General features: G+C 41.4%; 3 protein-coding genes across 3 annotated transcripts in view; 2 read left to right on the forward strand and 1 right to left on the reverse strand.

The window, feature by feature from the left end:
- Window positions 1–8,799, reverse strand: part of anos1b (anosmin 1b) — a 45,109-nt gene extending 36,310 nt beyond the window's left edge. The window contains exons 1-2 of the mRNA XM_076278817.1: window positions 8,460–8,799; window positions 423–470 (exon numbers count right to left, since the gene is read on the reverse strand). Of these exons, the coding sequence (XP_076134932.1) occupies window positions 423–470; window positions 8,460–8,642 (231 nt within the window). The 5' untranslated portion in view covers window positions 8,643–8,799. The remainder of the gene's footprint in view (window positions 1–422; window positions 471–8,459) is intronic.
- A 2,469-nt stretch (window positions 8,800–11,268) lies between these two features.
- Window positions 11,269–15,013, forward strand: LOC143116442 (fetuin-B). Its single transcript, XM_076277644.1, has 7 exons — window positions 11,269–11,597; window positions 12,081–12,191; window positions 12,548–12,635; window positions 13,100–13,266; window positions 13,658–13,759; window positions 14,015–14,101; window positions 14,439–15,013. Exons 1-7 carry the CDS (start codon window positions 11,352–11,354, stop codon window positions 14,895–14,897), a joined length of 1,260 nt encoding a protein of 419 aa, XP_076133759.1. The 5' UTR covers window positions 11,269–11,351; the 3' UTR covers window positions 14,898–15,013.
- Window positions 15,014–16,780: 1,767 nt separating this feature from the next.
- On the forward strand, window positions 16,781–19,777 carry ahsg1 (alpha-2-HS-glycoprotein 1). The gene is made up of 7 exons (XM_076277645.1): window positions 16,781–16,981; window positions 17,229–17,339; window positions 17,480–17,564; window positions 18,009–18,175; window positions 18,403–18,519; window positions 18,746–18,820; window positions 19,323–19,777. Exons 1-7 carry the CDS (start codon window positions 16,781–16,783, stop codon window positions 19,713–19,715), a joined length of 1,149 nt encoding a protein of 382 aa, XP_076133760.1. The 3' UTR covers window positions 19,716–19,777.
- Window positions 19,778–23,570: the final 3,793 nt, after the last annotated feature.

The raw sequence follows: 23,570 nt of genomic DNA on the forward strand, positions 1-23,570 counted from the left end.
GTGATCAAGGCACCTTGTATAATAAGCACCATTCAACAATGACCAGGGGTCTGCTATAGTTGGGCAGTTTTTGACACTTTTGACATGGGCATTAAGAGGAAAACCTTGACCTGAATGAGAAAGGACACCGTCGATTTCAATACTGACCTTGAGGCTCAAGCCTCTCACTCTCACAGTGGTTGGTTATGATGGCTTTACAGTAGCCCCCACAGTCTTGAGCTGTGTTGGGTCTACCTATATGACATGTGGTTTGTGTAAAGGCTTTGACCTGTTGCCATTTCCTCCTAATGGAGTGAAATTGAATTTCGACTGAAGCCTTAATGCACTGAGGGGAGGATGAGTGGTTGATGAACTACCATGGACTGAATCCTAGAGGAGCTTGCAGCTGCAACGCTCGCTGACAAAAAATGAGACGGCCTTACCTGTGAGCATCGACGGTGACTCTCACACCAACTCAAGACACTGTCACTCTGTGGGAGAGAGAGAAAAAAATATATATTAGCGGGTGTTACATAAATATTGAGGCAATGTCAAAAATCTGATCTGAAAACATTACATATGTGTGAGGCGCATTACATCAATCCCAAAATGAGCTACTAGCTGCCTTGATCAAATAGTATGAAAGGACATTTTTCCAGCTCCAAAGACGTTGAACTGCCGTGTGGTCATATGTATAATATTACGACATTTCAGCACCTCTGAAAGGCTAATCCATATGCCATGTTTTCCAGGCCTTGCCACAAGACTGCATTGTGTGACCTACAGTGCAGCCGTATGTGAGGAGAAAGGCCGGGCACAGATGAATCACAGAGCCTGTAAACATGGGAGTTTCTACCACGGGCCGAAGCCACAGGCTCTAGTGGACGTCAACACCTGACCACACTAACACTTGGAATATCGATGAGAGAGAAGGTCAGTCGTGAACATCTGAGTGATGGTGGTCAGTAATGTCTGTTTTCCAGCGTAAACTATTTCAACCCAGGAAGAGCCTGATCTAAATTTAGAGGAATATAATGTTCCTATTTTTTTTAAAAACAGACAGTTGTTCACAGCTACTGTAATTAAGATCAGAACAAGTTTGGGCAAACAAATAAATTTACAAAATTTCAAGCTGAATGAAAGCATACCCATTTAAATACTAATTCTGTTCCCATACCGTTAGACGGTCTGTGAAAGTCATTGTGGCTGTAGTAGTGAAAATAAATCTGAGATGAATTCAAGCATCTGTCAAAATCAGTTAGTAAATGTAAAGTGCTATTAAAACCTTTATAGAGAAAATCTGTAAAACTGAAAATAGTCACAGCAAGAAAAAAGCTTATAGAATTGCGCAATCTCATCTTCCACAGTCCCATCCAAAACATCCCCTTCTGTGTAACCACTGTTTATACTGTTCAAACTCATTTCACGGTCCTTACATAATCTCAGTCTCAGCCCACTCCTGTGAGCTCTTAATTATACCAAAGCAGGTGAAGAATAACCATTGTGTATGAAAAACCAGAGTCCTGCAGTGCTCCCCAGAAAAAACTGCTATCTCTGCAGGACCGCTCTAAAGTAATATCTTCCCTGGAGATGTACCTAAACATCTCCTTAATGAGGTTTCAAGGAGAGGAAACTTAAGTCGCAAACAGATGGCAAGGAGACAGTGAAACTTCACAAAGAAAAACAAAGCTTCTGATGTTCTTCAGGGACTAGGGGGTGGCAAATTGAAAGTTGACGAAAGTTAAATGCAAAGTCTGAAGGAAAATAAGTAATTTTGCCTGTGGCTGCACATTGGGACCTGTTCTTAATCCGCCTAAATAACTATTTAGCTTGAGAGACTCGTCTGAAAGCCTTTGATGAAGAGATGCATTGTTGTGATAAGGGCTTGTTTGAGGCAAAGCTTATCCACACCAGTCCTAAATGACAAGCGTCTCAAGAAAAGTTAGCGTAAAGGTATCCAATAAAGGACACAGGGGTAGAGGAGTCTAGACTTATACAGACTAAACAAAACACATGTCTGTTCAAAATAAACACTTTTTCTAAACAGTGGCAGTCCTCTCACCAAAACAAACATGTTGGTTTTTTTTCATGTTGTGTCTATCTCTGTTTTCTTCCAGTGTGTTGTTGCCTGCCTTCTGCTTTACATGAAAACCAGTGAACATCATTCATGGGAATTTCTCTTGGGCTATTCCAACCATATACACAGGAAGTCCTGACAGCACCCATCAAAGAGATATCATCAGAGGGAAAGAGCACGGGGGGGGGGGGTGAAAGAGTAAAAGAGACAGAGCACAGGGAAACTGAGGAGGAAAGAAGAGAAAATACACTGAGAGGAAGAGGAAAAGAGAGAGAGAGAGAGAGAGAGAAGTGGCAGAAGTATATAGACATGGCCTTTGTCGGCTCTCGTCATCAGCTGCCATCCACAGTGTCCCTTTGGAGCAATCTGATTGTTTCTGTCAGTCGGGCAAGTGGTCCGAGGCTTTGTTCTGCACCCTTGCACCCCCGGCCCAAGCCCACATGTGCAGCTGTTTTACTGTACTCACTCGAGACACGAGAAGGGGGGAGGGAAAAAAGACACTCACCACAAAGACATACACACCAACCTATCTAAACACACTTTACGACATCTGACAGCAAAAATGCTGCATGAAATTGTTGTGGAGGTTAACCCGGGCAGACATGGAAGAGCTTTGTCTCTACGCATATCTCTCTCTCTCCCTCTCCCTCTTTCTCTCGCTCTGTGTCGGTCTATCATAATCTCAAAAGTCAAAAGTGCTTAAGTGGCAGTTACCATGAAGCCACATAGCTTTGCTAAAGGACAGAATGCAAAAACAAATTTTGAGTATGTATGTGCATATTCAGAGGAACAAAAACAATCGTATATCTATATGATTAACATTAACGAGCACACTATGAAATCACACACAGGACATCACAAGGTAGGCTAGCTTTTGTCTCTTAGATGTGTGGCCTCTCTTCCCGTGTCTCACTCGCTCACTCCAACCCCACAAGACAAGCAAAGCGTCCCGCAGAGGGCATTTAGGCGTCTTTATTTTTTCCTAAATCTGCCATTATCGTGATCGGTAAGCGGCGCGGGCTTGATTGTAATGGTTTCTGTCTGGAGCTGTTGTGGAACGTCACCTCTCTGAGGCTCCCCTCCCCTGGTTCTCTCCCTGACCCCGGATGAGTCTGCCGCTCCACCAATCAGAGCCTCTCGTCCCAGGGCACAGGGCAAGCAACACCATTTACTGTTCTGATTTCGGAATGAGGGACTGGCACTGACACGAGGTAAACATAGAGACAGAGAAGAGAGGGATGGAGCAGAGAAGGTTGGAGCACAGGAGAGAAAGAAAGGAGAAAGGGAAAAAAACATATAAAGGTACAGAACGGGGACATTAGATGTGTAGAATGAGAGAATGAAAGAGAGAGAGTCGATAGTAAAAATCTGCATTGAAAAATAAGCTGGATTTAATGGAGACAAGAGCAAATGGGAGAAAGAGTTTGGAACTATAAAAAGGGGCCTCCACTGTGAAGAACTACTTCATGCATGCAGTGCTAACCGCCATATTTAATAGCTCAATTACATGTCAACTGAAAAGGCAAGCAATTCAGTGGCAGCCACTCACAGCCGTCTCTGACAATTTGCAGATAGAGATAAAACAGTAATCATTTCTCATTGCCATAATACTAGAGATAGATACAGGAACCATAAACCAACATTATTGTAGTTAGAGATATCATTTAAAAACCGCATAAGTAAACAGATAGTCATGATTGATCAGATGTTACATATTACATTTCAGTTAGGTTATGGAATTTTTGGAGATAAAAAAGCTTTAAAAAGCTACACTTTGCAAAAATACTTTTTCTTCTTAAAATTGATTACATTTTTACATATCTGGGATAGTCAAGTCAATCCATTAACATAGTGTACCATCAGTGATATTTCAGCTTCACCTATGTTTGAACTAAATAATGGGACAGGTAATTATTAAATAGGTACTTAACAGGTAACCTAGCAGTTAATGCTCTGTTGCCAAGACACCTTTATCACAACAGTAGCCTTGGAGCCAAACCGCAAAGTCTGTCCTCCAAAAGTGAAGTTTCTTCTCACCTGTGTGATTTCAATGTACATACAAAATGCATCACAATCTCGGGACTTTACATATAGGCAATTCATAACATATGACAGCTTGACCAAACTGTGCATACATATTTGTAAGAGCCCTTTTAAAGACAAATGACCTTCAATATAATATACCTGGACATTAACAGTGTTAATTAACTGGTGATGATGTAGACCACCTTCTGTTCAATCTCTCTGACAACACACACCACCTGTTCACATTAGCATTCATGTGCATCTGGAGAGGGAAGGTGCTGCAAACTTTTGTTAACTGTTTCATGCAGCTTGCACACTGGGCAAATGATCGTTTTTTAATACTGCCACATTCTTTAGACTGTAGAGCAATACCAGAAAAGGAAAGTGATGTTTTAATAGCCCTGGGTGTAAAATTGCTACTTGTTCATCATTACAGCTGTGGGCACAAACACACACACCCACACACACAAGTGACATACTGTAATTACGCAGCTCCTCCTTAACCTTAACCACGACCCCACACTTCCACGGCCCAATTTGGGTATGGCACACCGACGTCATTTCCCCGAAAAGCCCTTCTGAGGTCGGAGTTTGTCATGTTCCCCTAGTTCTCTTCCCGTTCAAATATAACCGTTAATGCACAGCAAGAGGTGGTGTGAAATGATGTTACCACCACCACAAACCCCTCTCCCAACCCCTCCCACCATCCGTCTCCCATAAACATGCATTTTAACAAAAGTAGTCTTGCTGGGAATTTTAATTGGCTCTATGTGTCAATAACTCCTACAAGTACCACAACTGAAAAACAGCACTTTTAAAGCGCACAGGGGCTATGACTGTGCAAATGCTCATACTTATGAGAAAACCATTAAGTATTTCAGTCAGGCTAGTAACTCAGCATCATTTAAAGCCAGCACACAAATCTGTTTTTATAGAGCACCAGTCTTAATCTACAGTGCTCTATAGCAGGCACAGTGCCACTGTTGTTTCATTAAAAAGCGGACTTTCCCTGAATATATCAACCCTTTGGAGTAATACTACTCTGGCAGGACATATTTTGCATATTGATGGCATTATTAAATTAAATGGTCTCCACATTATCAAATATAGTGTATCATGCTGTGACTGCTACTGACGTGCAAGATGCCATCACTGTCCTCACATTGTTATTATCACAACCATTATCATCTTCTTTGTTGATGCTATAATTCTCTCCATAACACACTTGTCCTTCTATTACACACCAGTGCATTTGTGTCATCAGAGGCTAATTAGAGGCACACACAGCATGTTTTCCCAAATATTAAACAAGTCCAGTCATGGAACCGTTAACTGTAAATAGTCAACCTGCACTGCCAGATGCTCTTATTGCCCAATGAAAGCATTGCTGCAATGATAAGATAACAGATCTCCTCCCAGAGTCCTAACATGTTTAAAATGTGCTTGTGAGGGGGAGGGGAAAAGAATAAAGCCAATTCCATCGACATCATGAATGTCATGACTCATGAGTGGTATGAAAATACAGCAATTTTATGGAGAGTATTTGTTAAAGATTGGAGAGTGTCTGTTAATATGCAATGCATGAGACCTACATCCCTACACTGGACTAGGGGTGTAAAAGTAAAAGTTTAGGTAGGCTACAGGATGTTCAATATAAGTGTAGCCGAATGTATCAAATGCAGTCATGAACAGTAATCAGCAGTAGGCTTTTTTAACTGCAGACTATGTTTCACATTCGAGTTCCCACACAGACATATATGGCGGACTATATGTCAGTTTAGTCAATTAACGTCAAAAAAACAGTTGATAACTTTTCAAAATACTATTCCCGTTGCGCATCAGTAATACTGTCAGTGAATTTTAGGTTAGCAGTACCTACAAGCTTACTATACCGAAAATTAACTGAGCCATGGCTTCAAAACCGAGGTACACACCAAACTGTGAATTTTGTGTACCGTTACACCCCTACACTGGACAAATCCCAGACACCTGACATTAAAACAACATGATCAGGAAAGGGAAGCTTAACTGGCGGATTGCAGCTGCTATTTAAGTGGTGGCATACAGAGGAGCAGTCCCACTGCGTCTGTGCCAGAAATCCATCACCCTCCTGACAAAGAGCAGCTCAGTGTTAACCCTCGACATCTGTCTGTAGGTTCAAAAAAAATCTGCACTAGTAGATAAAAGGGAAACGTCGGCCGTGCCGCCATCAATTCCTCACACGGCCGAAATGGACCACGGAGTCACAGGTGTGGGAGCGAGGGGTCTGACAGAGGCGTTAACGGGCCATTTGTTAAAATATGGAGTAACCGCTGAGACGCTGTTTCCTTACAGACCTGCGGGATTCTGCCGGTGTATCATATTATCAGGGCAGGCAGTGTGATTCCTCTTCATAAGAAGTGAAGAAAGAGAGTGAGAGAAAGGGAGGGGGGCACTACTTGTGCTGTCAAGTCATTTGTGTTTACAGAGGCAGGCAAGCTTGAAGAAACACTTCTCTCTATATGGATATATATCTATCATCTATATTTCACACTTGATCCTAAATCACTATTGGATCTGACAAAAACTGAAAGCTTGCCAATAGTACTCAAAGTACAGACATTCCTGAGGCATGATCTTATACCAACATAAGATATTTAAATTTTCCATGACATCTGTTTCTATAGACCCTTTCAAGAGAGTTCCATTATCAGCATCATAGTTGGCCCCACAAGACTTCCTTTTTAACATTCCATATGTTATCTTAATGCAGAGGAAGTAGATTGGGGCCCAAATAGAACGTTCAAGCATTGTTTTTGTTTTTATAGTTGAAAGGGTCTATAGGGTGTCTATTCTCTGAATATGCTTCTCTCTCTTTCTTATCGAATCACTGCTTCTCTCTCTCCATCTCCCTCAGTTGGTCTTCCATTCAAAAAATGAATACAATGTTTTGATGGATGATAAACAATGCAGACACACCTGCAACCCAAAAACAGCTGTGTGTGGAGAAGAGTGGCAACTGATGCTACAATGTGGATAATTTTGCAGCTGATCAAACAGCACTTTGTGTCACATCCCACTTGTGAGGAAATGTATTCTCTATTCTCTACATAGGAGCCGAAAAAGACGCTCAGTATTTTGGGTATAGTGGATCCATTCATAAAAAGTCAATGAGTCTGATTTTTTCACTGTCAACTCACTGAAAAATCTACAGAATAGCACAAATCATTGCCAGTGGTTTATTGCTTAACTCAAGACACATTAAAATCCCTCCAATAAAAACAAAAATGATCATGCTTTACTACTTTGAAGTGAAATTTGGTAGAAAAACATCCTGTCACCTCACATCCAATCTCTTCATTTCCAGATCACCCTCTTAAAAGGCCTTTCAAAGCAGCCCAGTGGGAAGTCCCTATAGATCACAGTGCCTTGCACTCAGGTCTCTCACCCATTCACCCGTACATGTAAATCACAGCCAACAACTACCAGGAAGCAGAAGAGAAAATTACATCAAGGAGAAATTTACTAGCTGTGGACTTGGTGGTGTGTTGGAGGCTCGACCCCTAAGCATATTCCCATCTGCAGGGGAGGTAAATGGCACAGGCCCCATGGAGCATATATACATAAACACTAAGACACACACACACACACACATTATCAGACTCAGCAAATAAAATATACACATGACTTTTCAAAACATATGGAGGGCGAGAGCCAGTGAGAGGGGGGGGGGTGTAACTGCTGCCAACACATGATGTGGCGGTGATGACAGTGTATTTTAATAAGCTGGAAAACTTTCATTTCTACCTCTGACCATTTTATAAAGACCTTACGTGTTCGTGCCCGCAATTCAGCACCACCACACGCCAGAGTTGTGAAACAGTGGAGCTACACCTTGCAGTGAAGTGAATTTGGTGCTTTATTCTCGGTCAACCGGGACCACCCTCATAATCCAACTCCCAGGTGGCAGGGATGTAGAGACCGAACGAACAGAGCAGCTCTCACGCCTTGCTTTTCACTCAGACGAATGTTAAAGCGGCCCTCGCGCTTAATGACATTCCCACCCACTGCACATAACACACATGTTGAGAACTTTAAACTACTACTATTAGTTTAATGGCATAGTTTTGACGTCCAAGTAATGTTAAAGAGAACCACATACATTACTTCGTGAGAACTTCCTCATTGTAAATTCCCAACACGTTTGGAATAATGATTGTCGGTTAGTGCGTCTAACAATAGCCTACCCGTTGCTCCAGCACATAAAGATTGGGACAGACAAGAAATCATCTACTGTGTTGACATTGGTGTGCAGAATAACATTTCTGGACTACTTAGTTAAAGAGGAAATACCTGTGTGTCTTCCTGTGAAGTAAGATGTAATGCGGAATTACTGTACCTGAAGATGTTTGAATGAAGCCGTCAGCTGTGTCATGTGGAGAGTCAGACATCGCGAGGTGCATCGCGCGCTGTTCGTTTTCTCCAGAATGTCGCCGTCTTCAGCACCAGCTCTCCGTCCGATACCAAATCCTATCAAGCACCACACCACGACAGTGGCAAGCTGCCAGTAGATCATTTTCATAGTTCACCTAGAACCCCTTTGTTTATTTTTATTTTATTTTGTGAAGGGCGTTATGAGTCTGTGTTAGTCCGTGTAAATCCTGTTTGAGTAGTTAGAGACTTAGGTTTGAGCTGCCCTACTGTTAGCGCGCTCTCTCTCCCTCTCTGTGACACTACTAGAGCACTTTCTTCCCAGACACTCCCCCATGCTTGCACGTGTGGCACTTTATCACTTGCCAAAGGCGAGCGCCGTTGTATATTCTATTTTTGAACTGCAACATGGTGCCAACAAGGTCAGACCTATTACAAATTATTCAATTACTGTTAAATGCAGTCATGGCTCGCATAATTAAGATTTCCATGTAAGTATTTTGAATGTACTGATCATAGTTAAACTTTTATTGTAGGATATCATTATGAAAACGAGCAGCAAAGGAAAGAGAAAAAGTTTACAACTTAGTTGTAGTTTTAAAAAAAAATCCAGTTCCATTGGTGCGGTAGGCTATTATTTGTCTCTGGGTGACCGAATATTTTGCCATTTATACATATTTTTGTGGCATACTGTGGGGTGCGGAAAAACCTTGGGTCTGGTTAAGGAATATGAAGGCACTATGGCTAAATGTGTATTTTTCCTGTGGGTCTGCAGGCAATTTGGATACATGAATTTCCAAAAGGAGAGGATAGAGGCATTGATCCATTCAAAAGATAAGTGGAGAGAGTGAGAAAATGTGGAAAGCTGTGGCTTGTAAAAGAGTGCCTCAAATTAGGGGCAAGAGGATGGCCTCTGGCCTATTTGAGGTCGCAGGACGCATGTGTTCCAGGTGATTTGCACAAACAGTGTGCTGCACTTGGTTGGACTTCTAAAGTGTATAAATGGGGAGTTACTGAGTCACTGAAATGGGGGGTGCTGTAATAATGATGACCCCTCCCAGTTTGCAGAGCCCCTTGGGAGAACCAGGGGAACAGGGGTCTCCCAGAAAACAGGCGCTGCTTTATTTGAGCGCTTGCCAGCTGAAAGCAGAACCGGGCTTCTACACGTCTCTCAGATCTAGACAAAAGGGCAAGGTTGTGTAAATATGTCCCCTCTTACAAAATATTTAAGTGCTCAGGACTGAAAAAGAACTACCATTGACTTCTGAGGGGAAATGCCCAAGACATTCCTGCAGCATTTCTGAAGTTCTGATTTTATTTATAGGCAGCCTGCAGATGATGGTAGATTCCTTTTCCTGGGTGTAGGTGAGGGGAGGGATGTTGTTTTAGCTGCTAGATCCCAGACTAATGCAGACATTCAGTTCAGGATAGTGCATAATGATGAGGAACGACTTGCGAGCTAGAGTATTAACTTTATTGCATGCCTGTGTAATTACAGTAACATCTACATTGTCATGGCTACTTGAGCCATAATCTGACACAAAGTGCAGTCCTGCCAGGGACAAGGAAGTTATACTTTTGTGTGACGTATTTGGCATTGATTGATGAGATGACAATGGGTTTTTCTCTTTTTTTCAGATAATTGGGCACATATTTTTGGTGATCCACAGCAACCGCCAGACAAAAGGATTTCATATTTTCAGATGTCACCCTTCTCGCGTTACTTAAAGTAAACTATTAATAGTGGGAAAATTACAGTGTTCTCTCTATTCTTCATTCTCTATGCTGTCTCCCTCTCTTTTTCTCTCTCACATTCACACACATTTTTACACAGACACTCCCTCATATACTTTGTAATTTAACTTCAGTCCGTTGTAGAAATGCTTTAAAAACAAACTTGAATGATTTAAATTCATGTAGACTTACTAAAACAAGCTTGAGATGCATACACAACATATATTTACAAGAAAAACAGCCAGTACAGCAAGTGGACATATGTATTTTGACAGCTAGATTTATCTGTGAAACACAAGCCAAATTAAAAACGGTATGCCAACTATGACGACTGGCCTCCACTGCAACTATATTCATCATTAAAATGCCCAAGAGGGATAAGATATTCACTTTTTGATTTGATCCAGCTATGTCCTCTGATACTCTCCCCTTGCTTGTGTAAAGAGGCATTCTCCAGTCTGTTAAGTAACTGTGAACATGCTGTACAAAACCCTGCACACCTATGACAAGAGCACACTGGAAAAGGTTATGAAGCGTCTGATGGTGAGGATGGTTAAAATGCTTAAAAACACACACACACACACACACACACACACACACACACACACACACACTTCTCCCACTAGCCATTTCTCTTAAAGATTTTTTTCTCACATAATAATTCAGAAGTTAACCTCTTTACCTGATAATGGTATTTATTAGTCCCTATCTGGAAATCTCAGGTTCATAGTGGTACGTCATGTCCTGCATGTTTTTGTAACCAAAATGTAATACCCATAGTAATTTGATTGCTCGACGTAGAAAATAGAAACATCTTTACCATGCCTAAAACTCCCTCCTCTGGTCATTGTTAATACCGCACCCCACTACACTGCCTTATTGACGAGGTCTAGGTGCAAAAATTTGTTTTTTAAAAAGACGATTTAAGTACGTATGTGACCAAACAAATGAGTTTGGTCAAGTTTAACGTTCGAATATAATCAACTTTCATGTTGGGAAGATCAATACATCCAGCTTAAATGATTTGGCCTGCATTCAAAAGCAGTGTTAATATTTCTCAGCATTCCAATGTCATGTTGAAGAGCAAATGTAAACAACTGGACACTATCTGGAACCAAATGTTCATATGACGGCTGACAGCACAAAAATGATTTCGCTCAAGACAGCGAGTTCATCCACTTTTGCTTGGATATTTGTCTTCGCAAATGTCTTTTACATATCGGCTCAAGTGATAGAGTTAACACCTGTTCCTTGCGATGACAAAAGCGTGGAAAAGTTGGCTCGACTTGCTATCACCTACATAAATGAAGATCGACAGACGGGATATAAATTTGCTCTCAATAGAATTACCAACGTACAGCTTCACGCACAGGTCAGCTGGATTATTGCATTAGAAACCTATTTATTTTAGTTTAGCTCTGCTTTAGTGGGCTACATTTTTATTTTAGTTAGGATACGCACTGTTGCCTAATTATGTATGCCTACATCAGGTGGAATCTGAGATGAATGAACAAATATTTGAAAGTGAATTATTTATTTTGGATAAATGGTGATGTTACTGAATGACCGTCAATGTCTGTAAGAGCCATTTTAATTAAGTCCTTTGGTGTGGCAGCAAACAGCAGCAGCAGCTTTAATTTCCCCAGCTAGCCAACACCCGCAGGCTTTTGTTTTGCTGTGTGAATTACTATTATAACTCTCTGTAATGATATATTATTATGCCAAAACCCCAAATTCAGGTTGTGGCCAGACCCCTTTTTAATATATTGTTGGCCTAGGTATGGAAACGGTTCCCCTTTGAGTAAAATTGCGATAACTTGCCATTACATCATTGTAATAATTCTCTTCTTCGCAGGGTCCCGCTGGAAAAGTTTACTACCTCGATGCAGATGTACTCGAGACCAAGTGCCACGTGAAGAGCCCCAAAACCTGGAAGCGATGTGACGTACGACCTTTCATGGAAACTGTAAGTTCCTTATCGATCACTTCACTTCAAAAACATGACAATGTATTTTACAAAGACAAAATGGGTATGCCTGGAAGTCAGACAACGGGTATCGAAAAAGTTTTGTTAATTTAGGCATGACATTCTACAGAAATCCTATGTAGTTGCATTGTCTTATTTATTGGCTGCCTGCTATTCAGCAAAAGGTCAAGATGATTTAATTCTGGAAGATCTTGGCCTGTGAATATTAAGAGAAAACATTAGAAGCCACTCACAAGAAGAGTGAAAAATAATATACAAGCAGTAATATGAACATACCATGCTCTCCAACTAATTGGCTTTTAGTTTCAAGATGAATATATTTTTGTGTGTTTTAGCAAATTTCAGGGAACTGCAACATAACCCTTCTTCATGATGCTGGTGGATACTCATACCTATACAGCTATGACTGTACTCTAGTACCAGGTACGTTACTGTTCCTCTTCTTACCAATGTCTTGGCATCTGTTTTCATCTGCATCTAAGAATTTCAGCTTCCCTTTCCTTCTGGACAGCACTGTTTTTTTTTGTTTGTTTGTTTTTTGTTATTTGTGAGTGTCTTAATAATAGGCTACTTCAAAAGGAAATTCAGGTGAATGTGAAATATATATATACTTTTTTGATCCCGTGAGGGAAATTTGGTCTCTGCATTTTTATCCCAATCGGTGAATTAGTGAAACACTGCACACAGTGAACACACAGTGAGGTGAAGCACAAACTAATCCCGGCACAGTGAGCTGCCTGCTTCAACGGCGGCGCTCGGGGAGCAGTGAGGGGTTAGGTGCCTTGCTCAAGGGCACTTCAGCCGCGGCCCACTGGTCGGGGCTCGAACCGGCAACCCTCCGGTTACATGTCCAGAGTGCTAACCAGTAATGTAACCAATTGTCCCAGATCCACCAGAGAAGCTTCAGAAGACGTGCCCAGTCTGTCCGCTCTTGCTCCAAGTGGACAGCCGTGAGGCCTTGGGGGCATCGCTCTTCTCACTCAACAAGTACAAGGCTCAGAGCACGCTTCCTGTAAGCCTGGCCCTGCACACCATCACACGTGCCTCCGCACAGGTAAGACCACCCTCCTGTGAAGGAGAAACCGTGGCTACTGCACCCTAGTACAGTTAAATGACACAGCTCTCATACTATAAGACACTGTAGCATATGAATGATATGATAATGTTAATATATGTGACTTTGCAGCGTGCTCCAGCACATGAATAAATATGTCTTATACTGTTTATACTGCACCACCTGTCTATACTGATATCACATTGCACTTTTCTGCTCTTTTGCATTTCGTTGTCTCTGTATTTGTACTTATTGTACAATATTGAATGTAATCTAAATGGCGATGCATTCACAGCTCTCATTTCTCATTTCATAATTCAAAGATTGGCTAGGCTACTATGCTATTGACCGAAGTGTTTTGTAAACAAAAACATGTCATTTGTTTCCGCAGCGTGAACCATTTCAGCGCACCTTCGTCGAGTTTACCATTGCGGAGTGTGGAGAGGGAGTAACTGCCTCAGGTTTCTGTGAGCCAGTGGATGCTGAGAGAAAAGTGAGAGCCAGAGGGCCATAGCTGAGCCACTTTTATTATTCATATTTTCATCATTTGTAAGACTTGGAACCCTTTGGCTCTGACAACTAAAATACCCAGAATAGCCCTGCCATAGCAATTCAGAAACATGAAGTCCATTATCTCAGTCCATGAAATGCTTTTGTCTCACTGCTCACCCCTAATACATGTCAGTATCTCATTGTCTTTGCCTGTACATCTACTGAGTGCCCACTCCCGCCTATTGTCTCATTGCAGCCAATTGGTTTCTGTGCTGGAGCTGTTGTTGGTAACAACTGGTTCCAACAAGATGCTAAGGTGTCCTGTGAAATATTCCACCCACAGGTACTGTAAATTTCATGATTTTCTAAGTCAGTGGGTAGTGTGCCTGGCCACGCAACAGAGAGCATTCTTCCTGGAACCGTCTTTTTCCATCTCTTAACATGATTGAGAGTCCAAACCAGGCAAACCTTGTGGTTTCAGAGCCATACAACAACCCACATGGTAGTGCTGACAAGTCAACACAAAGAGTAAAGCGCCAGGAAGTGTCCTTGCCAAAGCTAACAAAACTTGGCCTCCAGATCTACGTGCACACCCACACACTCATCCCTATGATTAAACTGATTAATTCTGACCGCGGGTGTAGGGTCTCATGTTGTGTTGTTGTTTTGCTTCTCCTCAGCGCTTTGGTTCTTCAGCCAAGGTCAACGTAAAGCCTGTGGTCCACGACGTGGCTCCCACTGTTGCAACGGAACCGGGTGCTGGAATCGATGCTGTCGTCCCTGAAGTCCCGGGCCCGAACTCGAACCCATACACGCCCATTCAGCCACCCGTGGGGCCCGACGACAGACTCTTTGACCCCATCCATCACGCTCCCGTGCCCTATGACCCCATGGCTGTGAGTCCACATGTCGCGGCGTCCTCCAGCGAGTCTGAGTCATCAGAGTCCCAGTCGTCCGAGGAGCTCGGGGTCACCATCGCCAGACCTCCGGCGGACTTCCGCTACAAGCCTCACCGCAGGAAGAGACGGGCCCTCTTTGGCACCAAACCTCCCCACACACCGGTGTTCCTCGCGGTGTTCCCCAGCGGTGGCTCCCCTTTCCGCTCCTGCCCTGGAGTTCCTCGCTACACCACTCTGTAGAGTAGAGAGTACCATGTCAATCACAGTCCAGAAAAATATGAAATGGTCAGAGCCGATTAATCAGCCTTGTTTTCACCTACAGTATGTTTAGTAACAGATAGCAACATGATTCCCAAACCTTTTCAGTGAAGATTTTTGGAATGGTATTTTGTGATCATCGATTCAAAATATATTTTGAAAATAAAAAATAAAATGGATGCTGGTACATAATTGTCAAAATGATTTAGGAACTCTCACACATACTTTAAACATTATCAGTGCTATATTGTGTTATTGCTTTAAAATAATCTTAACAATTGAAATACCAGGCTTTCTCTAAGTTCAGCTCATAGTCAGGTCATATCTTGTGTGAATACGCTACAGTATCCTTGGACGGGGTTTTTGAACAGAGCTGAGCACTGGCTGTGTGATTGACTCTTTAACCGACTCTGTGCATATTCCTAGGTAAGATGCATCAAATGGACTCACTTGGAAAGTTGGGTCCAGTCTTAAACAAATATTCACAAACAATTTATAACCCCTGGAAAATCAGAATGTTAGAGAGCTAAATGTTTAAGCACTTTATTGCTCAGTAAATGGCAAATGGGAAATCAATTAAATCATAGCGTGTGATTATACATTACGGGAATGAGATATTTGTTTTGCATGGCTTCAGCTGTTTTTTTTTATTTTTATTCTGACCTGTCTTGTTAAAAGTTATATGGTATGAAATCTGTCATAATATCCTGTGTTACTGATTGGTTAACTGTGAGGCAGTGAGATTATTGATTACTTGATGAAGACCTTACCTCAGGACACACACACACAGAGAGCAAGATAAAGAGATTACCTAACTGTTGCAAGATTTTAAAAACGTAGGGGCAAAGGCCCCTGATTTCAACATATTGTACATTTGACCTTTGTTAATCATTTACAAAGCTGATTAATATCCTTTTATTCATTTATGGAGGGTGAAATTCAGCATATTCAAAAAGGCATCCAAAAACAATCTAATCAAATAAATGGCAGTAGTAAAACAGCACACATTACATGATTAATACTTCTACACAATTATCCTAAAGATGACTAAGCATTTACACAGACATGCATTGACTTGCCTTGATTTACTTATGCCGAAGAGCGCACTTACCAGAAAAGATTCGGCTTAATAGCTCTTTGTGGTTTTCCCACTTTATGAGGATAGAATTCATTGCATGCTTGGATATTAAGAGTTAGAGAGGGTGCTAAATTTGATCTTGCACAAAGGAACAATAAAAGTCAAGTGTCAGGACACTGAAGTTTTACATGTTTTCTCTAACACCAGTGCAAATCACTCATTTCAAAAGCTGTCAGAATGGTCAAGGGCTATTGCTACTGTGCTCAAAAACATCCAAACCACGTCTTTCACATCAAGTTCTAAAATCCTATTGTGAGAGAATAGCACATATACAAATCAACTACCAAATGATGCTAAAAATATCACAGATATTTCCAGATATGACAGTTTTTTTGAATAAATGAAATTAACTGCTTGCTTATTGAGGCGTGTGTCTATATAAGGCATGTGATTCAAATAGTTTTTGTTTTCTTACCCAAGCATGCAAAATATTTGGGTCAATTTATTTGACAACAAAAACATAAGTGTTCCCATCTTATCAACATCCAAAACAGATACATGTGACAGACTGCAGCATTTCTCCTGTCAGCTTCAGAATACTCTGCTCTATAAACTCTCTGTCTCCTCTCTCTCCCTAAATCTGTCTCTAAAACGGGGATTTCGAGCAAGCCAGCTGTTTACTTTAGCGCACATTGTTTACCCTTTGGCCAGATAGTGCAAAAGAGTGCATAAATGAGCCTGCGGGACTTGTTCCTATGTTTTATTTTTGCCCCTTGAGTCCTTCAGCATGAGGGGAGTGCTACTGCTGACCCTGGCCATCCCTGCGGTGCTGGCTGCCAGCCTGCCCCCGACTGACAAGCCCTTCACCTGCACAGAGAAAGACAAGGAGGCGGCGGCCAAGGTGGCCGAGCACTTCATCAACCACCACCACCACCGAGGTTTCAAGTTCCGTGTCGACAAAATCACCTCTGCCAAAGCAGAGAACAAGGTGAGTGCAGCTCAAAAAAAGGGAGCTTTTCTGCTGAAGATGCATTGACAAGGATATTTTTGACTAAGATTGCTCTTTTGTGTGAAATTAGTAACAATGGTTGACCATGTTTTGGGGTTCTTTTTTATATTTTGAACTTTTATATATTAGTGTCTAAAAACCTGAATAAAAAAGCTTGAAATGATCTGAAAACAAATATATTCCTGTACCAAAGCCATTTTTTTCTTCTTCCTCTGATCCTTCAAAGGGCACCCCTCACTGTCAGCTGCTTCTTGAGTTGGCTTTAGGTGAAACCAAATGCCACATCATCGACCCCAAACCATTAGAGAAATGTGAGATTCGTGAATTTCATGACACAGTAAGCCAAAAGCCATTACTTTCTCAAATGCTGGTCGGCTGACCATGCCCAGAGTAATCGTTTCCTCTTACCGTATCTTATCTGACATAATCTTGCCTTGCAAAAAAAATTAAGCCTGTTTGTTCTCTATTTACACACAGCAAGTCAAGTCCACATGCAGCGTGACAGTGAAGGAGACAGACGGGAAAGCAATCGTTGAGAAATACTCCTGCAAAACTGATGCAGGTGACACACAGTGATTTAGACCCAACCTTTCCAGCAAAAGTTAACCTACTGAGCTGTCTATGATCCTGATCAGCTATTTGGAGAATAATAATAAGAGTTCATTTACAAAACCTAATATCTCCATTTTAATGAATATTCAAACAACTGCAATACAATTGTTTTAAGTCGATTGATGAAATAGAAATTCCATCACAAATGTAATGAATTATTTCAATTTTCAAAGTTCTTCAATACAATAATTCCAAATGACAGATTGCTTTACGATAACATGATACACATATTTCACATAAAGTTGGCAGATGTATAAAACTATTTCACAAAGTTGAAGAGAAACAATTAACAACTACTGTATCATGTCATCATTGTCCCAGTGCAGCCACAAAATGAATGGGAAGACGACATGGGTACCCCAAGTTTCACAAATGATGTATGTGTCGTCCACAGTACCAGCAGAGGAAGTGAACAGACAGTGCCCTGACTGCCCCTCGCTGATCCCCTTACATGACCCCCAGGGTCTGGACAGTGTCCGCAGCGCTGTCAAGAAATTCAACGAGGAGGAAAAGCAGGACAAATACTTCAGGCTGATGGAGATTGGCAGGATGTCAACCCAGGTGGGACACATGTGTGGTCACCTTGTCTTATCTTTTCCCATGGCAAAATCATCTCAAGAGACATCTAAGAAGAGGCTCTTTAGAGAAACAATCAGATTGGAAATCACTGTCAATGTGTATTGATACATTTCGATACAATAATATGTGTTCATGTATAGCATATATGCATAGCATGCAAATGTGTTTATTTTACACACTTCTTTTTTTTTACACATTTGTCCTCACAGTGGATGTTCATGGGACAGTCCATCTTTGCTGATTTTGCGATTGTTGAAACCAACTGTTCTGCTGACGTTAAACCAGAGGATCAGGACGACTGCCTTACTCTTTGTGATGATGAAGCTGTGAGTATGATAATGGATTTTATTCCCCCCCTCTGGATGTCTGTGCCATGACAGTGACGAGGTTCAGTTTTTCCCTGGAACGCTGATCTCCCTGATTGTGTCCAGTGTTGTTGTGACCCAACCACTGAGCTATGAGATCACAGGGACATTGTTTCATTTTGTGTAACACTGAGTTCTTTCTTGATCACAAACATGGTTACAAACATCTGTCTTTGTCCCTCAACAGCACCATGGTCTCTGTGAGTCAACATTGCTTGGGAATGGTGAAGTGGATGTTCAGTGCACTATATTTGACATCCAGGTACCTGTCTTTATCCTCATGTTTCATAGAGAGTGCCAGCACGCAACCCAGATTAAGCTATACTGAAGGTTATGTCGAGGCTTTGTGTTAATTTTATGATATTATGGCATAAAAATATAATTGTATTGCAGTACAACAATCACAGTTATATTACTGCTTCGGTAGCAACATAATGTCATGTGATGAGTCTTAGTTTGTATTAGTTATGAAGGGCTACCCCAATACTGCCTTTCAGAGTGTGCTCACCTGTTTTGGGAAATTACATACATTGTAAGCTAGCACCCTCAAGTGGACAGTGTATAAAATCACCATTTTCTACTGCACCTTCACATCGTGGTCATTCCTTACAAACTGACCAAGGCCCAAAAGGCCAACCATGACATCATTCTCTCATGATCAGTAGATGAAACATCAGCCTTATATGACTTTGCACAAATATTTCATTTTGCCTATATTACACTGACCACAAGTGCTATCATTGGGTGCATCCTCTCTTTTGCAGAACGACACCATTTTCCACCACCACCCACCTCCCACTGCAGCCAACTGTACAAAACTACCTGTTCCACATATGGACCCTGCATCCCACCCTCCTTTTGGCAGACCTCCTCATGGACCTCATGGAGATGCAGGTCCTCCAGGACCTCCAGGTCATCCAGGACCTCTAGGACGTCCAGGACACCAAAAACGCCCTGGAGGCTTTGGCCCCATGGAGCTGCCCACCGGGCCTTCTCCACCCGTACACTTTTTCCCCCAGTGCCCAGGTGTTGTGAAAATCCCTCCGACGATCCACCCCATCTGTCCCTTCCCTCCCCCTCCCCCTCCCCAACCCCGACATGGGCATGACCACCATGGGTCCCACAAATCCCCCGTTTTTCACCTTTCAATTCAGTAATCTTTTATTCCGCTGTTTGAGTACTGAAATAATGGCACAGCTCCTGATAATACTACAAACAATTCAGCACCAGTATAGGGCATCTAAAAGACTTGGGTCTTGTGTTACTGTCAATAAAGTTTGGTTGTTTTAATCCAGCATCCTTGTGTATGTAGCATCTTGTATCTATGTAGCATCTGTGACAGTATATATGTAGCATCTTGTATCTATGTAGCATCTGTGACAGTATATATGTAGCATCTTGTATCTATGTAGCATCTGTGACAGTATATATGTAGCATCTTGGTAGCTAAGATGTTCACAGGTTCAGGCTCACAAGATCCAGGTCTAGAACAGCTGGTGGTCAGTCAACACAATCTTCCATTCACTCTTACAATTCACTGAGCAGTGAGCACATCAGATATCAGTGAGCACATCAGGGCACGGGCAGCCGTGGTCTACTGGCAGAGGTGGGCACAAATACATCAAAAACTATTTTATTACAAATTACAAATACTGGCTCATGAAATGTAACAAAATAAAATACAAAATACTGATGTGAAAAATGTATTTAATTAAAATACAAGTAATTAGTAATTTGGAAAATACAAAAATACCCACACAATAATCATGGTATACTAACTAACAAGGCATATTATTGAAAATGTATCCCCAAGAGACAAGAAATACTATTTTTGATTGGCTGGCAGGGGGCTATTAATTCTGTACATTGGGGCACCTATGAAGTAGATCTGGTAAAAAATGTAATCTCCATCCCATATCAATGTAAACAATGATTGAACTGACAAGCAGGCTTCGCAACAGTGGAATCAACTGTAACAAAGCAAACTACCCACCATCATTTTCCGTAACCAATGAAAGTAGTACAACAAATTGAACAGGTCGGCCTTTTGAACTACATTTCCCTTGTTGTGCTATAAATGCATGCCTACTGGCAACATGGGGGATAAACAGAATAACAACCTATACGGTGTCCCAATATACAGAATTAATTTACTTGGAAGAGAATTCCACTCCGGGAGGTCTTTGTCTCCATCTCCTCTATTATTTCTGCATATCAGGACACCTCAGCGGATGTTACTCCTTACATAAACCCTCATGTCAAATCCAAGTTTTAATAAGTATAAGTATAAGTATAAGTATAAGTATAAGTATATATACTCTTTTGATTCCGTGAGGGAAAATTGGTCTCTGCATTTATCCCAATCTGTGAATTAGTGAAACACACTCAGCACACAGTGTACACACAGTGAGGTGAAGCACACACTAATCCCGGCGCAGTGAGCTGCCTGCAACAACAGTGGCGCTCGGGGAGCTATGAGGGTTACAGGTCCGAAGTGCTCGGGGAACAATACTTAGACTTATACTTATACTTATCTGTATTGTTTTCAAAGTGTAGTCTTGTAGCACTTAACACACCTGACAATTCAATAGAGGAAAGTTGGATCTAACACTTTTAAGTTGGTCACAATGTGGCATACCACAGCAAGAAAAATGGAAAATGGGTAAACATTTCATGCTTTTCTTCCTAAAAGGTAATGAAATGTTTAGGTCAACTTTACAGTTGAATACAGGGAATTGCCCAAAGATATCTCCTGGCACCCAGCCTATTCTTAAAACCAAATTCACCAAGATTCTGGCCTTTGGCTTTATGATAAGCATTGCCTATTGTCATGGTTATAGCGGGTAGTATATTTAATTGAGTGATGACATTTTGGCTTATTTGAGAAGTATTTAAGTACAGTAGTTGAAATACTCAAATACAATCCCTCAAAGTATTTTGTTACAAACTACATTTGAGTTTTTCCAATCCTGCAAAATACAAATTACAAAATACGTTAAAGTAATTAAATACGTATTTTAAATACATATAATTGTAACACTGCCCATGTCTGTCTACTGGTTAGCGCTTCGGACTTGTAACAGGAGGGTTGCCGGTTCGAACCCCGACCAGTAGGCACGGTTGAAGTGCCCTTGAGCAAGGCACCTAACCCCTCACTGCTCCCCGAGCGCCGCTGTTGTTGCAGGCAGCTCACTGCGCCGGGATTGGTGTGTGCTTCACCTCACTGTGTGTTCACTGTGTGCTGAGTGTGTTTCACTAATTCACGGATTGGGATAAATGCAGAGACCAAATTTCCCTCACGGGATCAAAAGAGTATATGTACTTATACTTATACTTATACTATACTTAAACTTAATACTGTAACACTTGAAGGAAACTGTTTTAATCATGGTGACATGTGACATGACACAGTCTCTGTGTCAAAATCACCAAACACAGATCCACCAAAGGTCTAAATTCCAAATACAGAGATGAGCAGTGTAGTAACCTAACACACTATTATAAAATGGTGTGAGCATCTTTTCTTTTTTATCTTGCATTTGTATTTGTTTTTTTTCTTTGTTTGTTTGTTTTTACAAATATCTGTACTGCTTAGTTACCTCAGTCTGTCAATTAGTTACTATCTGTCAATTGGCCATACTTCTATGAAAACATTTTGTGATGTTAGTGATGTGTTCTAAGATGATTTCTTAAAAATGATATCTTCCATTTATTCCATTAGTTCACAGTGACATGTAATCAGAAATCTTTGCTAAAATCTCTCTGCATAGGAGGATCTCTTGACAGTCAAAACAATCCAGTTGAGATGGTTATAGTAGTCTTGGTTCAGAGAATGTTGTATTGCATTGATTAAGACGCTGTTCAACCCTGAAAATTATCAGCACAAAAAAAAACATGCCAAAGAAATAGGACTCTACTGGATTACTTGCACCAGAGATCAATACCAGTTTGCTACAACAAGTACAACTCTATTATCAGGTGCTGACTTAAACCAAACTAATCCGTCTAATGGTCTGTATGTGAGGGACTTCAAATATAAATTGTTCATCACAACACATGCAGACACCTAAACGATAAAGGGTGAGTTTCATAACTGTAAAAGACGTCAGCGATCAAACAGAAATCTAAATGCAAAACATATGAAGTCCACACAAGTGAGATTAAAATCAGTTCATGATGTGGTCAACATTTGAGGGTCTTGTAAAATTTGAAATGTGGTTCAATGCATTGATCTGACAGAGGACCCCGGACCAGCCACCCATAGATGATCCCTGGGGTCATGTTGACTCTTTGTGCTTGTTTGGCAATGTACATCTGTGACATAATCACCACATGAGGCTAAACATTTCATAGCATGTGAGAACAAGCTGTGAAGCAATACTCTCTACATAGTGACACCGAACTACAGATACACAGTTGCACTGGTCTTTTGTTATACAGTTAAAAATCCACAACAGTAAGTCTGGATGCTGTGGCGGGAACCAGTAAAGCAATTGAAGATAACTGCCATGCAGATTTACATATACAAGCTGATCTTATCATTGCTTATCTGGTGATCCAGAACAACACTGACGAGATGAGACTGGGGGTTTGGGCTGATTAGACCAGCTCTCAGAAGCCTGTCACTGGCTGAGATGAAGAGGACAGGCAACACAAAAAGGGGACCTGAATGTGATTTAAAGTCTGAACAAATAACAAATCCAGTTTTTTTGTAAATGGTAGTCCATGTGGGTGGTTGTTGCTGATCACTACTAAAACTTCACAAACAATGACTAAATCCATGTCATAATCTCTCAACACCCCCCACACCCCCCTTCCCCCTCAATCCCACCCCTCTCTGTCCCTTTGTTTTCGCCAGCCTCCAATTGTCTTCTGTCTGAGACGACTGTTAGGAGTCTGAATAGATAAAAAACAAGAGCATGATTGTGTTGCTGATTGAATAATAGATGACCAGACCCTTGCCCAAAAAGAGAAAGATGGACAAGAAAGAAAGACAGAGGGGAGAGAAGAAA

Source organism: Alosa pseudoharengus, unplaced genomic scaffold, assembly GCF_046254945.1.
Source record: "Alosa pseudoharengus isolate Yale_2024_CS ecotype anadromous, Long Island Sound unplaced genomic scaffold, YU_APseudo_1.1 YU_APseudo_1.1_scf_11, whole genome shotgun sequence".
NCBI classification, from domain to species: domain Eukaryota; kingdom Metazoa; phylum Chordata; class Actinopteri; order Clupeiformes; family Clupeidae; genus Alosa; species Alosa pseudoharengus.

Excerpts from the sequence above, each read along its gene's own strand:
- ahsg1 (XM_076277645.1), top strand. The coding sequence starts at position 16,781 with ATGAGGGGAGTGCTACTGCTGACCCTGGCCATCCCTGCGGTGCTGGCT. Across the intron at positions 17,565-18,008 it reads CTCCTGCAAAACTGATGCAG|TACCAGCAGAGGAAGTGAAC; the intron begins GTGACACACAGT and ends TGTCGTCCACAG. Across the intron at positions 18,176-18,402 it reads TTGGCAGGATGTCAACCCAG|TGGATGTTCATGGGACAGTC; the intron begins GTGGGACACATG and ends TTGTCCTCACAG.
- LOC143116442 (XM_076277644.1), top strand. The coding sequence starts at position 11,352 with ATGACGGCTGACAGCACAAAAATGATTTCGCTCAAGACAGCGAGTTCA. Across the intron at positions 13,267-13,657 it reads TCACACGTGCCTCCGCACAG|CGTGAACCATTTCAGCGCAC; the intron begins GTAAGACCACCC and ends TTGTTTCCGCAG. Across the intron at positions 13,760-14,014 it reads CAGTGGATGCTGAGAGAAAA|CCAATTGGTTTCTGTGCTGG; the intron begins GTGAGAGCCAGA and ends GTCTCATTGCAG.